We start from the raw sequence: 17,293 nt of genomic DNA, 5'->3' as shown, positions 1-17,293 counted from the left end.
TTTAAAGCAGTTGGATCCTTCCAGTGACCTTCTGACTGCAGCAGTTCAGTGAATTTTTTAGCATACGATTTGAAGCTCAGTGTCTGAGCTGAACGTTTCAACACAGAGCAACCTAGCTGTCAGACAGCAGGTTCACCTTGGGTGAGACCAATAGACTGAAGAACCATGGAGTGCTATAAATACCCAGCTTGTCAGTATCTCTAACATCAAGCAGCACAAGAACAGATACACTGCGACAGCTTAAAACACTGTGATGTACTGAGAGATGAATTCAGAGTTCTCACTGAACGACAGCTGTTTAGCAAGAGAGCACAAGGCAAACAGGCCCTATAAAACACTTGAGATAGGAGACTGATTCTGCATACAGACAAACAGACACAAGAGAACCAATCACTCCACTGCCTAAGTACAAGACAGAGACAGATACAGAGAGAGGCATAAGCAACAGTTCTAGTGAGTAAATGGCCTCGAGCAGTGAGGAGCGGTACCACTCTCCACATCTTAGAGTGCTGTACAAAGCTCATCTTGTCTATGTACAGCAAGCTACTTGTCATCCTCTTGACAGTGTGTGCACACACACTGCTCTGGACAAGACTGACGGACAGATGCCACATAATACATCTCATCTAGCAGTTCGACTTCACTGTGGCAAACCAATTGCTTTGCATTCTGTTTGTTTCTCAGCCTTTTAAAAATAGACTCACAGGATGTGTCAGTGACAGAGACTAACATTCCCTCTCACATAGCCACTTATAAAGAGGCTGTGGTTGGTTCAACTATGCAAGTGATGTATAGTGAACCACATGCTACATTGTTTTACAAAACATACTTCACCCTTCTAGGCACCCCTAAAGCACTGTTCCCTTCTTGATATTTAGGCTTCACAATCTCCATGTATCTCTATGATATGCATACATCCCTTTCCTTCATTACAATTTACAAAATGTAAAATTGAATTTACATCAATATATTTACATATGTTGTAGCATTTTATTGACAAACTATGATTCTCCTGTGGTCTTTCTGTGAATACCCAATACAGAAGGCCTGAGACTAACGAGCTCTACAAGCCCTGTAGACCTCGCAAGCCCTGCAAAAATTCACCAGCCAGTGAATTAGCGTATTAGCAAAAGAGATGGTCAGTTTTTGGCAGAATGTTTTGTATGTTGCTACTCTTAGCTAATAAGACAGCGAGAGTTATGGTTGGAATTTAGCAAACCCATGTATTTTGCCAACCAGGATGTCAGAATTTAAGGTTTGTGTGCTCAAATCATTTTTCACATCCACACACTGATTTTCCATTGCATATATGAGTGAAATGCTGTATTTGAGCAGTGAATCAACAGGAATTTATTCTGATTAATTTTAGCCAATATAGATCCTTCTACAACTGGTGACCCATCCAGGGTGAAACCCGTCTCTCGCCCGAAAGCAGCTGGGATAGGCTCCAGCCCCCGCGACCCTAAACAGGATAAGCAGTAGAAAATGGATGGATCCTTATACACCTAAACTGTCCCAGACGTGGGATCTGTAGCATTGGTTTTGAGACAATCCTACTAAAACGTGAGCTATTCAGTATTGTCAAGTTGCCTCTTTTCTATGTTAAATGAACAACTACACAAAATTTTTGATTTGCTCAAAACCTGTATTTGAATCAGTGTAAATGGCTTCAGCATCTGCTTGATGTCCTACTGAAGGGTAAGATTTAGACTTGTACAGCAAAGATGTTTAAAAAGGCTGGGGTTTTTTGCCTCTTAAAATAACTTACATACACAATGATGAATCCACCCATCTATTAAGCCATTCAATTAAAAGCTACCTCTATAGTATTATATAGTCTATAGTTTTATGACAAAATATTATTAATGTTTGCATGTCATGGTTTGTGTCAAGTTTTTTTTTTTATGTGTGCATTTTATCTGCCATTTCAATTTATAAGAAATTTGACAATAAAAAGTTTAACATGCAAAAAAAGAAGCCATGATTGATGATTTTGACTCAGAACCATGGTGCCCTAATTTCTTGTTGCCTCTTCAATGTTAAGGAATATTCCACTGCAGAGATCGTGCATGACTTCAGATAGCAAAAGCTATGAATCCTTGTCTTAAATGTAAACAGGAACATAACTTAAGAATACATAACTGTTGGACAGCCACACAAGGGCTGTAGTCACCCAAAGATGTATACTGTACAATTAACACAGCCGCTATTTCTGAAGCAGGTTTGGAAGAAATGGTTCAGTAAGATTTTGTAAATGTGAGTCATGAGCAGGTTGCTTTTGACCACATACAACACAGCAGGCACAGAGTGATGCTGGTGGCTCCATCCACAATGAAGATGCCAAAGAATCCAATGTTGTGCATCCCTGAAAATGGCCAGATATAAACAGGATTGACATTACAGATGAGCTCTACAATAATTAAAAAATGATTAGCTTTACAAAAATGAAATGAGGAACAAGCAAACACTAGGAACAAGGAATTGTGGTGTAAAGCAGCTGCAAGGTATTCATAAGTTTCTGCCACTGCAAAAAAAAAAAAAGTGATTGTTCCTGAAAGCCTACTGAGAGGAAACGCTTTTCTCCTAATCAAACCAATCCTACCACATGATACAATATAACCACTGACTTAACATTTTCACACTGTTGTACACATCTATCTTTTTAAGTATATTCTAAAAACACCTCCCGTGTAGATAGCACCAGGGGAAACAACAGATAGGAAGTGGGTCAGAGAAGGCACATTCAAACAGAAAGCCCACACTTTGCCCACAGGCAACAGCTTCAGTCATATTCACGTAACCAGCAAATGCTGCCGGTTTCTGTCAGAATATATGTTGTTTACCATTTGAAGATAAAAAGATAACAACCCAAGACCCCAGAACCCTTTATAACCTCATTCACACTCTTGCACCTACATTTGCCTTGACAACAACGATGACTTGTTTGCAAGCAATTTCAACTTCTCTCTACGTTCCTGATTTAGACTGGCAGCAACTGTAGAACATCCCCTTCATTGTTTGCCAGCTCCCTGATACAGCCATGGCACCCTGGGGTCTGAAGGTTTTAACACACTCATACAAGCGCGCGCACACACACACACACACACACACACACACACACACACACACACACACACACACACACACAGCTAGGGCCAACCCATTAATATAATTTGGCACAAGTGAACATTAAATCATTTTTCTGGATCTCAACATTTTCCTCAACTCTTCAGATTGCTGCATTGAGTCACCAAGGCCACTTGCTATTTCTGCATCTGTACCTGCATCTCACTTTACTTTGGCTGCAAGGAAAATAGTACAGATAGCAGGTTTTGCTCTTCATTTTTAAACATGACCACTTTTTGTATCTGTCTGTATGCATACCAGTCAGTAAGAGAATTAAATAAGCAAGTGATATACTCAATTTTGTTATTCAAATATTATGGTACAAGACAACATTTTTCTTTTGTCTGTCCTACTTTGAACAAATACACTGCCAAGAACTGGTTATTATAGACATATGTGTGCACTCTTGACAACAAAACAAGAAGTGAAACTTTCAATGGACACATTTAGCATTTCAGTGATAGTTCTCGGTTTGTTTTGACTACAGCTGGCAAGGTCCTATTTCAACCAACCAGCAGTACCTCACAAATACATACTGTAGAGACTGTGTATGTCAAAATGATTCCTAAATTTGACTTGTAAACACTATTTACCATCATTTCCTATAATATAATTATATCATTTGTAATGCTCTTTCAGTGTCAATACAAACTCCAGGCCTTCGGATATCAGCTGTAGCCAGTGCAGATCCAGTACCAATTAATAAGCTGTATGCGCCACTGTCTGGAAGAGATACAGCTTTCTTTATATGCAAGGCACCATCAAGCTCGTTTTAGTAACATAGCTAGTTAAATATAACAAATGCAAACATTTAAATTGATGAAGAACAAACATCCGGTAAGAAATACTTTAAAATGGCTGAGTGTTTCCTTTTAGTTTTCTGCATGTCCCCTTCAAGAAAAATGGAGCCCACAGGTCTAGCAGTATAATGCTACTGCATGACATGGTTGGAGTCTTATACCATTGAGCATTTCTGAGTAATTAACAGTAAAGGGTGGAACCCCAACCTATTGATTTGAAGATACAGAACCCTAGCTTGCTGAGATTGGTTAAAAATAGTACCTTAAAGGGAAATGGCAGAAATCACAATCAGTAAACACAGCTGCATCCTGAGATTTTCTATAGCTTTATAAAGTTTAATCTCCATAGTTGAAGAGACTAGTATCAGCTAATTCCCCTTAGATCAGACTGGTGCATAGAATCCATCCCACAAAGCAAAATTTACATCAAAATCATTTTGAGAGGAAATAAGTCAACCCAATGCAGTCAAACCAGTTGGAGTGAGAGATCCAAGACATCATCTGTGCCACCATTCAGGTCTGTCTGTCAGAAACACATTACTCACTTTAGCCGTCCTGACTCAGTAGACCTGCCAGCTCAGAGTAGACAAGACATACACACCCATACAAACACTGGCTCTTACTGACTGCTGGGCCTAAATGCACAGATTTGTCAGGCTAAGGGCACAACAGAATGCGTTTTCAAAATAAGGCATTTTGATACTCAGCACCGTGTGTGATGACATCAAGAATGACTCAACTACCTTAACTATGGAGCCTCAATGGGCTACCGGCTGGACAAAGTAGATCAATTCACATAGTTCGACAGCAGATGCATACGAAAAATAAATCTAACAGTATTAACCACAACATGTGGGCTAGAGAGCAAGCAGTACTGTGATGATGAATCAAGGCAGGCAGGTCAGATTTGGGATATCAAAAGTTTAGCTGCATACTGTAATTAAGGCCAATATTAGAATTTCTATAGAGCACAGCATTTAGGCAAACTGGTGGATCCTCAACTGATGAGCCAAGTAACTATGGCTTCTGTCCGTAAATATTGGTGGCGATAAGGCAGAGAAGCAGCCTGTGATGGAAGGCTGCGGCCCAGCGGAGCAGCCTCCCGAGGCTGGGTCCACCCAAGACTTTAACGGATCAAATGAGCACCTTCCATAAAGCCACACGACACAAAAAGCACAGTGAGGAATGTCCCCTACATTTCATTGTGCCAGTGAGTCTATTTTACATTAAAGCTCCAAAACTGGCCACAGCGTGCTATAGCAGCCTTAAACAAATAAGTACACATCCAGAAAAACAAGCAATTATTCAACAAAAACAAGTTGCATAAATGCATATGATGAAACTGAAGCTGTAACCAGCTATTATGTAAAAAACAAAGAAAAAACTGTCAAACAAAACTACCGTATGTGCTTGAGGAAAAATCTTAGATTTAAATCAGCAAATGGAGTCTGAGTTCCATGCCCTTTCAGTTGTAATTTTTTTGTGTCTTGTTTATGGTGTTTTAATCTTGGAAAAAAATGGGGGATGCCAAAAACAGCTTTATTCAGTATTATCATTCTTTACACTGTAGGTAATCCTGTGTCTCCTGCACCCAGAGCTTCTTCAATCATTTGCAAAAGACTGGAGGGAGATGACCACAATTGACATCACAGTCTAGTAAGCTAGTGTCAGGAAAGGTAAAGCACATGTAGCACTTGTGTTTTTACCTGTGTCCTCATCTAGGTCCCCTTGTAGAGAGGAGTCTGTGTCCTCAGAGGAGGCCTGGCTCCTCCAACTGATATTGCCCATCCAAGAGGCCTAAGATCCCACAGCTATGGTCCGAGGGTGACACTGACGGTAACACTTTTTGTACACTAATGGCTTGATAGTCAGGCTGGCATTTGCACGGCACTGCTGAGAGTTAGTCACAAACTAACTTGTCCTCATGATCATTCTCACTTGACTCAGCCACGTTACACAGCACCTCACAGGAAAGGTCTACAAATAGTACTGAGACAAGGCAAGAGGAATTGAAAAAACTAACATGCTTCGCTCACAAGGATTGTTTATTCTTCTTCTTAAATCCACTCAAAACTGATAATCCTGGGCAGAACTTCCAAGTGATGCAGTCTAAATTGTCACCCCTGGTCCTGGAAAGGCTCCAACCATCTGTTATCTGGAATTGGGATTGACGGAACTCTAGCAAGGAACTGTGCAAGACACCTGCGGCAAAAAATGAGCTGCTTGATGGCAGAAAGCTAATTATGCAACAGCTCAACAAATGTGAAAATGACCTGTAAAATTAGGTCGCACTGCATTTTGTCCATAGTCTTCAGAAATAGTCTGAGCTGTCGGCTCCCTGGAAGATGCTGTCAGCCATAAAAATACTCATGCTGCAGAGACCTAGCTGCAATCACAGAATAAGCCCCTCGAAGCTCATCAATAACTTCTGTCCAGTTATTAAACCAAATGTAATCCATCCGGTTCTGTGCTTCATGTGCTTTGTGTACAGACGCAATTCCCAACAACAGTCTACAGCCTTCTCTCTCCCTAAACTCTGTTCCCTCCTTCTTTTTACTTTCCCATACACAGCACACACACACAAAATAATTACAACACAGCTAAACCTATATGGGAACAGCAAGTCTCTTATTCTGTGGGAGAGGGAGGGTGAAATGCTTGCTGCCATCAAACCTCAAAATTGCAGCCTGTGAATAAAGACCCAACACTTGCCCTGTGTAACAGTGAGACCACTCATCAGCAACATACGTGAACTTAATCTTCTGGGGAACCCTTGTGTTATCACAACTACTTCAACTCTTGCTCACAATTTTGGTGACAATGGCATGTGTGCTATTTCTGCCCATCAGACAGGAAGATATTTCAGTCTGAAGCCATGCACTCAGCAAACAAAAAGCCATCAAAATGGCTCACACTTCTGTGTTAACTTTAGGAGTGCTTGAGAGTAAACTCTCAGCATGACACTGAAACGATTTTCAAAGCAAACAGGTAGACACTTGCATGCTATGTGGGCGCAGTGCATCTAAAAAAGAAAAAAGAAGGATCAATCCATTTTGGCTGTCTACTTCTATTGACTGTCCAGAGAAAAAGATGTGTAAAGTCTAATTTTAAACACTATGATACTCCTACCACTTTGCTACTAAAACCAATGCCAAAATTGTTGTGTCACAATACCAGTCCTAGGGGGAAAATAAGGACTGTGGCACTGGTAAAAATAGAAATACTTAAGTTTCAATTACAGCTTCTTTTCTTTGATCGTGGACTTTTGTGTTTATAAATGCATTTACACTGTAAAGTTTGACAGACAAGGATGTGAAAACCACACTGATTGTCAGCACACACTGTTTCAATCTTCAGTCTGAGAAGAATTCCTCTCTCATACAGTTCCATGGGACAGGGGCACAATTTTCATCAGTGTATCCAGCCTAATATTAAAATTCTTCTCTGAGCTGACATTGATGCATAGCCACTCCACCACACTGTTCATTTACAGGGTTTTAATAGTGATGCAAAAACAAGCAGCCGATTTTGACTTGACACCATTTGAATCGGTCACCTAAGCGGAGTTACAATAACTTATACGTATCATGCACTGTCACATGTATCATGTCATGTTTATTGTGGTTGCACATCCAATTATGTTCAAATTTTTAAAAAATGGTGTTCAAAACAGACTTACATCAGCCAGTGCTATTTTACATGTAATGGAGCAAGGGTTAATCTGCATGTTCATCCTATTTTCACAAAAAAATATTAACCATATTTGCAATTCACCAACTCAAATGAAACAAAATGGCTCAGAAGTTGAGTTTTTTTCCCCCAGGGACCATGTCAGAGTGCCCTTGAGCAACATACTCAGCCCCTAATTGTGCCTGATGAGTAGGTTAGTGCCTTGCATGTCAGCCTCCACCATCAGTGTATGAGTGACAGTGTGAATTAGGAAACATTGTAAAGCACCTGTCATAAAAATTGACACTAACACTATATAAATACAGTCTATTTAACATATATGATTAGAGACCCAGCTATGGCAGTGATCAATCTTCCCTCCATTATGCATGGGAACTAATGTTTGGTAGGAACCAAAGTTTACACAGTTGTTCTGGAGTTACTCTAGAGCAAAGAACTTTAAAAATCCTCAGCTCACTGCATTCACAGTAAATATATGAAGTGTTTGTTAGGCCCACCTTGCTGTGCAGCAGAGACCTGAGAAGTTAAAGTAGCATTCCTCCCGGTGCAATCAGGATGACGTTTGAGTTGAAGTAGAAAGTTCACTGGTAAAATTTTCATTTGGCAAATTTGGATCAAGGTTTTTGATGCACTTTATGTGTGTTTACAGGTTTAAATACCTATGGCTTGTTATTTCACAACCTTACTTCTATGTCAATATGGGAGGTTGCACAAACTGAATATAAACAGACACATAAACACAAACAGCCCCATATTGTCAGTCATCTCCACCCAGTTACTCTCCTCTGAGGAGAGCTCTGAGATGTGAGTTTGCAGCATCACCACAGACACTAACTCTGTTTACAGATTACAGTTTGGGCTGCCTTACTGATGAAGTCATGTGGGTGCGCATGCAAAGCACGGGTGCAGTGTTGAAACAAGACAAAAAAAACTTCACTCCCCAGGATGTGACACCCTAACCTTCACACAGCAGGGTGCTGAGGCAACACTGAACAGGTGACACTGTTTCTCAAGGGAGGATAGGCCATTAACAACAATACTTCCACAGAGATTAGGAAGCGCATGAATATAGATTCTAAAACAAAAACTGGCTCTATGTCTTCTGCATGTGTACACTGATATGCCTGCTTGCTCACCATGCTGTGATAACCATTTGAATGGTACATCCCAGCTGCACTTTCCAACTGTGCGGCATGAACTTCATTTCACTTTCTTCAAATCCTTCCCTTAGCTCCTTTAGGCATCAGGGAATTAATCTCCTTATGTTGAGGTCTAAACCTGGTCCCCTTCCTGCAGGGTCTTCACAGTCTAAACCCACACAGATAACAGATCCCTTTTAACACTATGGCCTCCAATCTTTACACATTTTCTCTCTCTCTCCCTGATGAAAGGGCTGGCACTGAACTCTAGCAGTTTCCAATGCTACAGCTGTGTCCCACCTTGTCCCAGCTTTCCATTTCACTGGCATCCAGTATTTATCCTCTGGGGGATATATTCAGGATCAATGGGGACATGGGGAAGAGAAACAACAGGCCAACAAGTGACCCAATAACACAGCTATGATGCCCGGGGAAGCCTGGCCACATGAGAGAATTGATGCAAATGATGGATTAGGCACATTGTGATTGACTTATCACACACACACACACACACACACACACACACACACACACACACACACACAACCAAGCTGCCTCAGAGTTTTCATTTAGCTGTGACCATATGTAGTCATCTTTCTGCATGACACGAAAGGAATCGGAAACTTTTACGCCTGTGAAGAATAACTGGGCTATTGAGGGACGACACTCCCTCCCTCCCCGCCTGTTACTGTGAACTGTGTGTGTGTGTGTGTGTGTCCGTCGACTTTACTGCAGGCATCACCACACAGGACAGGACAGGAGTGTGTGGAGCGAGGCAGAGACAGCTGGTGGAGAGGGATGCAAAAGTAGCTGGTGGGTATAAAGTTTCCTACCAAAAGCAATACCCGAGACCACCCCGTTTCCTCTCATAGTCAGCGCACCATGCATTTCTCTGCCTTTACAAATGCATACAACATACACGTCACAAATAGATGGGTCAAAATATGCCACGTGCACAACACTAATCAACAACACAAACACACACGGATCATGGGCGTAAACGCTGCACAACTATGCTAGTTAATATATCTAGGAGGCGTTAGCTAGTCAAAAAGCTAACATTTAGCTGCCAGTTTAGCAGCAGTTTAAACCGCTCTAAGGTTATAGACAATTATAAGTCAGAAAAGAGTCACACGCTTCTATATTTATTTATATGTCTAATAACACGTATTCAATAGAGGGAAAGTTCTTGCTCTCAAACAATCCAATCATGATGTAGTTACAACCACTAAGCAGTGTGTGTAGATACTAGTGAAAAGCCGGTGGAGTAACGTTACCATGTAACGCTGAAAGGCATATTGAAAGGAAAATTAGGTGGTTATTCTTTCTGGGCTGGCTATTTCACGACATATGTCCAGCTAAAAGCCTTCCTCTTAGCTAAGGTTACGTTAAACATACACATATTTATCTCTTGTCAGCATGATGATGAAATGGGCACAGGAAAGCCATTTGCTATATTAGCTAAAACAAGCTAACGCTAGCTGTTACGGTGACGCTTTATTTTAACTGGATAGCCGAGCAAAAGAACAATCCACAAGGCCAGATTAAACCCCAACATACATCGAATACATTCGCCCAGCGTCACATGTAGCCCCCTTTCACGTCGGTGTCGGTTCAAGGACCCCCCATTTATCCACCCGAGCCCCGTGTGAGGAATACCGTTATACTGTATCAAGAGGTGTAGCAGTGTGGTTGAGTCTAGCCCGGTAGGACTTACCTTGCTTGCTCTCTATTTTCCCCGACATTTTCGTAGCCAGCAGCTCAGATCCCACTCGCAGTTCAACAAAACGTTAGCTACGGACGAGCCTCGCCGTGTGTCTCCTCCGATTATTCCCTCATTTTCGATCTACCATTGTGTCCATTAGATGATTCCGCCGGGGTTAATATCATATATTCATAAGCCACACACATTGGTACGGTCATAAAATGTCTCAGTCCGTCGCTGGGTAATTTTCACAGGATACACATACAGCACACACACGTTAATGTCTTGAACCTAGACTCTGGCAAAGAGAGTGCTCCTCCTATGAAACAGCGACCCCTTGTGTCAGGAATTAGCCACATCAATCTGTCAACAAGAGGATGGGCGTGTTAAAATTCAGCGTAGGGAATTCTAATGAATCAGAGTGTTTGTCATTTTCCATGGTTAGGGTTATGAGCGAGTGCACCGTGAAAAACTATCAGAACAGGTGGAGTCATAATCTAGATCCTCCCTCATTTTGCAGGTAGACTATTGGACAGCATGGAAATGCTCCGCACCATAACAATTAGATATTAGGGCCACATAGAAAATTGAAACATATTTTGATTTGAGTAATTAAAAGATAAGAATGTAGTATCACAACATCATACAATAGATTGATACATAGAAATACTGAATTTATAAATAATGAATCTATGAAGGTAAGGAGGAATATTTCATTGATACACAGCAGGGGCGCTCAAACTTTTTTGTCTGGATGGTACCTAGTAACCTCTTCTACTGTCTGTGGCGCCTCTTTTTGTTTTGTTTTGTAACTTCATTCACACCAAACCAACTTCCTGCAAAAAAGGCCACTCTGCCGCTGAATCAAAGTATGACGGAATAATGAATTATGAGGAATCCTGTATATTTAAAGAGGTTTATTATTTTAACTCATATAAAAGAAAACAGCAAAAGTGATTTACACTATATTTTTTTAAAACTATTTTCTATTTCAATCATTTGGCATTTTATTGTTTATTAATTACTTACAAACTGTATGTAGTTATTACATCTGGTGGGCCAAATCAAACCTTATGATGGCACAAAATTTGGCCCCACTTTGGGCAGCCCTGTCTTAAACATATCTCCCTTTAATGTACCATAGAGTTCCATCCATCCATCCATCCATTTTCTTCCACTTATCCTGTTCAGGGTCGTGGGGGGGCTGGGGCCTATCCCAGCGGCTTTCGGGCAAGAGGCAGGGTTCACCCTGGACAGGTGGTACCATAGAGTTGTCACATAAAATGTTATTTTCCCAGCATGCATCTCAGTTTTGTGATGGGCTGTACTTTTTTGAAAAACAAAACAAAATATCTATTTGCAATTATATTGATCCATATGATTTTCAATATTAAATGGAATATTAATGTCAGCATAAATATTTTCATGGACGACCCCTGTTATAGTGATTTTTATCAAATAAAGAAGATATGTCAAGTCTGTAGAAGATACAGCCATAGGCCCGCCCCTTAAAATCAGATGTTCTCAGAGGAAATTTGCACTTTCATCAATAAATTTGACAACAGCCCCCCAATGTCAAACTCTGCGCATTCATCACCCTCCCTCGTGATGCTCAAACTTTCAGCTGTGTGAACAAGAAGGAAAATGCATTTCTGACTTTGGTAAAACACAATCAAATCAAATCAAGATGCACAAGGCTGATGAATGGAGACTTCCTTCTCTGCCCTACCTCTCAACAAAACTCTAAATATTCAGTGACAGTCCCTGATCTGTTCACATTTCTATAAATACACAATTAAAGACACATCTTCACTGTCAGGATGGTATTTTGCTCTGACCGTGTCTACCACGATAGCTCAGACTCACTATTATGCACACATTATGTTCATTTCAGGTAGGTCAGGGTCCTTGCCTGTTCATTGACAAAAGGGCATGTTATTTAAAGAATCTGAATGCTATCTTCACATTCACAGGTGCAGGGTATCTCTCAGGTAACAGTTAGCAGCAGTATAAGCCAGCCAGATCTTAGGCTGCAGTGTGAGATCAATTTCATTCCTGAGCTGCAACTGAATTCAATAACTACAGTTTATGCAAATAGCTCTGTGGAAGTGGACCTCTTGTCTTTTCCCACACAGGACGATATTTTTACCTCCTAAGTTTTCAGAGGGGTGGAACAGGCGCCAAGGAGGACCTCATTAAATTTGGGGGCAAATCTGGACATTTTCATGGGAAATATTAGAGGTCTACTGTATACTCCCCTAGTGCCTCTCTAGTAGTTCATAAAAGTGTTTCTATTTTTACGATGTTGGCAGAATAGGTCTTTGTTTTGAGCGAGGTGATGTGTTTCTTGTGCATTATCCCTGGCTGTAGGGCATCAGCTCCAACTACTCAATCTTAACCCCACTCAAGGAAGAAGGTTAATAAATAATTGTATTTACAGTGCTTTAGTGCTTGCACACTGGGGGCGATCACACACAGTGAATTATGAATTTCTCAAACATTCCTCTCAACAAGAAAGTTGGAAATATTATTAAAGAGGTAGAAAGCAAGCCATGTCAACTTTTTATGAATTATTGATCTGACTGACAGAATGATCCTACTCTCTGAGTGATCTGGGTCAGCGTACGCGCTTGCATGAAAGCGGCTGCATGCATTAAAACACCGCGATGCTGAGATAATGGGTACATTAGAGGCTTTTTTATGCTGTGCACAGCTTACCTAGTCATCAGTTGTATTCAATTAGTTATCAACCAGAGGCCTTGAGATTCAAGGATTGATATTTACACTAGCTGTCATTACGCCTGCTGCCTTGTGTTCTTGCTTGTACAGCAGAAACCGCACCCATATAACAAGTGCTTGCTGTGTGTGTGTGTGTGTGTGTGTGTGCTAGTGAGTTTGCGTGGTTGAGAGGAAGGAGTGGAATACCTTCCCTGAGGCTATGATAAAGTCACAGAGACAAAAGACAAGGATCTCCTAAGCAGCAGCAGACTTGTCAGGACAGGAGCGAGGCCTCACAGCACAATCAGAATGGCTCTGTTTTGAAAATCTTGGCGTTTCTTGACAGGCTACATTCAGCCTGCCAGTCGTCTAACGAGGATTAGCAGAGCACATGTCTAACGTAAAGGTCATTTACTCCATTTGGTTTCAGAGTATTGGCTTCACTCAGCAGGGTGAAACTTGCTGTCATTACAGACATCAGCTTGTTAACTTTTACAAGGTGGAACGATAGGAAATATACTCACGTCTGATTGAAATGTGACTGACTGATGAGTTCTATTTTGCTAAATTACTCAAGCAGCATGCAGTGTGTGTGTCTTTCCTGCTTTCAGTACAGTACAAGTGCTGCCATTTTACTTTGAACCACAGGGTGGTGCTCAAGAACTACTTATTGTTGCGGAAGTCAGAGCGTGTGCACCCTGTAATGGATTAATTGTAGCAAGTAGAGAGTGCTGATGAGATGTAATTTGAGAGGGAATTGCCTATGTAACTGAATCATCACAAAGAAATGAAATTGCTGTTTGGTTTATTGATGAGATTCACTGAAACACAAAAGCTGAGACGACTTTAGATTAGATCACACATTAGCAAATCCATTCGATGATGAATGACATGTTTTATAGCAACTTCTGCATAATGTTTCTCTTAAACTTCAACAGATTGTTACAACAGAAATCATTCAATTACCAAGCTCAGGTGGCTGAACGGAAGTTTCTGACTATGCTGCTGAGAATTGGTCAGGTGGGTAGGATATATACAGACAGGGTGAAAGAAAGAAAGGAGAAGTGAGACAGTTCTGTTAGCTGTGAGTTGTCAGCGAGAACTGGGCGAGGAACAGTGTTTGATCTCTGCGGTGGTGGGCGTGTGATGCAGAGCTCAAACACAGTTTAAGGCTCTGTTAACCTTGGCCAGCGGTCAGGCCCTTCCGTCTGTCTCTCATCTGAGAGTTGGGGAAAGAGGGAGGGGATCAGTGAGGCTTTAACGACTGCATACATTTAACTGAGGAGGATGGAAAAATACCTCCGCAACAATCAGGGGGTCATCAATGTGACCTTTTTGCCAGCCGATGATTTTCAAGAGTGCTTTTCATAATGGAATCATGGCTAGAGGTGTCACTGTGGCGTTCAGACTCAAGTCTGAGATGGAGCGCTGTTGGATGAAAAGGACAAGCTGTCTAGGTCATAACCTGCTCAATACTGCATGAGAAGACATTCACAAACACATCAGATGTTGACAAGGTCAGGAAAATTAGGTGCAGTTGACAGACACCATGGGAAAACAAACAAGATTGTATGTTCTTTCTGACGCACACAAAAAAATGAATGTGCTTTAACATCACGCCACATGTTTTCGAAGTTTATATAAGTAATGGCACAAAAGTCCTGTAACTACACACATTTGTGGATGCATACACACTCTAACTCATAGGAATTATTTATGTGCTGAGACAGGCATTGTTGAGCTGCTCTTTGGAGCACTACAGGGCGGCAGCTCCAGCTTTTGGAAAACACAGCTGCTTGCCTTTCAAGATTGCTCCATCCCATCACCATGACAGTAAAGGTCTCCCTCCATAGACTCTCTCCTGTCTCCATTACTTTCTCCCCTTCCACTCTGTTTCTCATAACACTCTCAAATGGCAAGGTCAGCCAGTCTAGTTGTGAGACCCGCCTCTCCTCTGCGCCAGTCCTTCCAGTGTTCTTGACTGACATTTAACTCTGAGGCCAAGGTAAAGAGGGCCAAAGAGCATAAAATGAGGTTGTCCGCAGGGGTGCGCAGAGAGGCTGACCACTCCCAACTTGCACCTCTGTTAGCTCCTAGAGTCTCTAGAGTCTGCAGGTGCCCTCCACCTTAGAGGTGAGCTCACTCAGCAAAAAAAAAAGAATATATAACAACACTCTTTAAATTATCATCTTAGCTGTGAGCTTTCCACTTTAGAGGGTCCTCTCTTTCCTTATTCAGCTCTATAGGTACGAGGCCTTTAATTGTTTCTCAGGGTCGTTCTTTGTGATTTTAAACATTTACTGTCGCCTCACAGACATAAGGTTTTGGGTTGATCCTGTGGGCTGATTGGAGCCTTTCCATGCAAGTGTAGTTGACTTGAGACTCTCAATTAGCTGTAGGTGTTCATGTGCATGGTTGTCTGTCTGCATATTTGCCCTGTGACTGAGTGACAACCTGTCCAGGGTGTTCCCATGCCAGCAGGGATAGGCTCCAGCTCCCATGACCCTGTACAAGATAAGTGCTACAGATAATTAATATTACAAATGCTGTATTTTTTTATACAATTATAAATCACCTTTTTATTTACCAGCTCCTATTCATGAGTGTCCACAGTAGATGTTAAGTTCATTAAAGCATTTCAGCACATTTTGTCTCCATCTTCTGGTATGAAGAGTTATTACAAACAACTGTTGACATGCCTGAACACCTTCAGCTCCACCACAGTCTACTGGTGCTGCTACAGCTGTAAAACAGTGGATGAACTATTATCAAGTATCTAACAACCCTTGAAAAATGATTAAATAATCAGAATTTGAATTTATTTGGCCTGAAAACATTTGGAAAGTCTAGAGGAGCCAAACAATTAAACCATCTATCGTCAATCAAGTTAGGAGAGGGCTAACTGGTAGCAGGTGCTGGTGGTCATGCTCTGCTCATGTGCAGCTTGCATCATCCCAGCAGTGCAGGAATTTCACTACATACACAAACACTACTATGAAATACAAAGAGATTTATCTGACAGTGATGAGCAAACCAAGCATTGTAGGAACTTATTTGGCTTGAATTTTCATTTAATACTTGACACCCTACAGCTTTAATATCTTGCCTCATATTCTTCTGTTTCCTTGTAACGTGCCTCATGCTTAATATTTATTATTTGTTTTTATCAATATTTAAATGTTTTCATTTATTCTGTTGTGTTTCACCCCCCTCAGCAGTGACTGCCTCTTTCCTCTGCTCTGGTGAGCAATACATGCCAGTTTGTCCTGGTAGGTGTTATCAATGGATGTAGCAGTTGACCAGGATGCATCACTGTCTATTCACACTAGTTCCGCCCAGTTTTGACAGGAGCATGTTATTTTGAACTGAGGGAGGAGGGAGACAGTCTGGCCCGTGGGTGATACAAAGTTCATGCCAGCTCCAGGGACAGTGAGCTACTGTGCTGCTGGCCTTAAACGTCCTACAGCATGTCTCAGCTGCCTGGCTGTCCAATTTACAAGGGCTGTTTAACAGGATCAGTGATTAAGGGTGTGAGTAATTGAATTAGGATTGTGCAGCCTGGAGTGAAGGCAGCCTAAAAGAGACTTGGAGGGAATAAGGTAAGGAAGTTTGTGGATTGAGTAATAGAGTTGATAGGAGCCTACTTAACCCATAGCTATATTTATGGATTTTAGTCCTTAATTAAACAGCCTCAAGTGTTATTAATCTTAAATAATCACATGCCTATAACCTTTAAAATGCAACAACAAAGCTTAAGCTACATTTACATTTCTTTATAAATGTAGGGTGTACTTTGAGTTTCCTGAACGTGTGCTCATTTATAAATACGTGAAATGGTTTACAATAAAAAATTCAAGCTACACTGCCATACATCCACATGTAAATGAATATCCTTTACATTCAAACCCTCCCCAAATGAGTTCAGAAAAACTCATTAAGCTTGTCGCCGCCAGGTTAATTTCTCTGCATTTTACAATTTATGGAGTTTGTGTCTGTGGTAACATTTCTGTGCTGGAGGGAGGATGTATACATGCACCCCTGAGACGTACGCAAACTGAGGTGGAGCCTTCCTGTTAGCTTGCTGCAACTTAATTGTGGATAAATAATTTAATCAT

At 41.2% G+C, this 17,293-nt stretch overlaps 1 protein-coding gene across 9 annotated transcripts in view; it reads right to left on the bottom strand.

Moving 5' to 3' along the window:
* rapgef1b (Rap guanine nucleotide exchange factor (GEF) 1b) overlaps nucleotides 1–10,805 on the bottom strand; it is a 44,843-nt gene extending 34,038 nt beyond the window's left edge. For 7 of the 9 annotated variants that reach the window (XM_086186461.1, XM_086186464.1, XM_086186465.1 and 4 more), the window contains exon 1: nucleotides 10,473–10,805. In XM_086186461.1, coding sequence (XP_086042587.1) covers nucleotides 10,473–10,500 — 28 coding nt within the window. In that variant the 5' untranslated portion in view covers nucleotides 10,501–10,805. The remainder of the gene's footprint in view (nucleotides 1–10,472) is intronic. The other 2 variants (XM_086186470.1, XM_086186471.1) reach the window with 1 other exon arrangement.
* Nucleotides 10,806–17,293: the final 6,488 nt, after the last annotated feature.

Source organism: Aulostomus chinensis, chromosome 19 (genome assembly GCF_037954235.1).
Source record: "Aulostomus chinensis isolate RoL2024-O1b breed Wild chromosome 19, RoL_Achi_v1.0, whole genome shotgun sequence".
NCBI lineage: Eukaryota > Metazoa > Chordata > Actinopteri > Syngnathiformes > Aulostomidae > Aulostomus > Aulostomus chinensis.
Note: the sequence above shows the minus strand (reverse complement) of the source record. Positions and strands in the feature narration are given on the sequence as shown.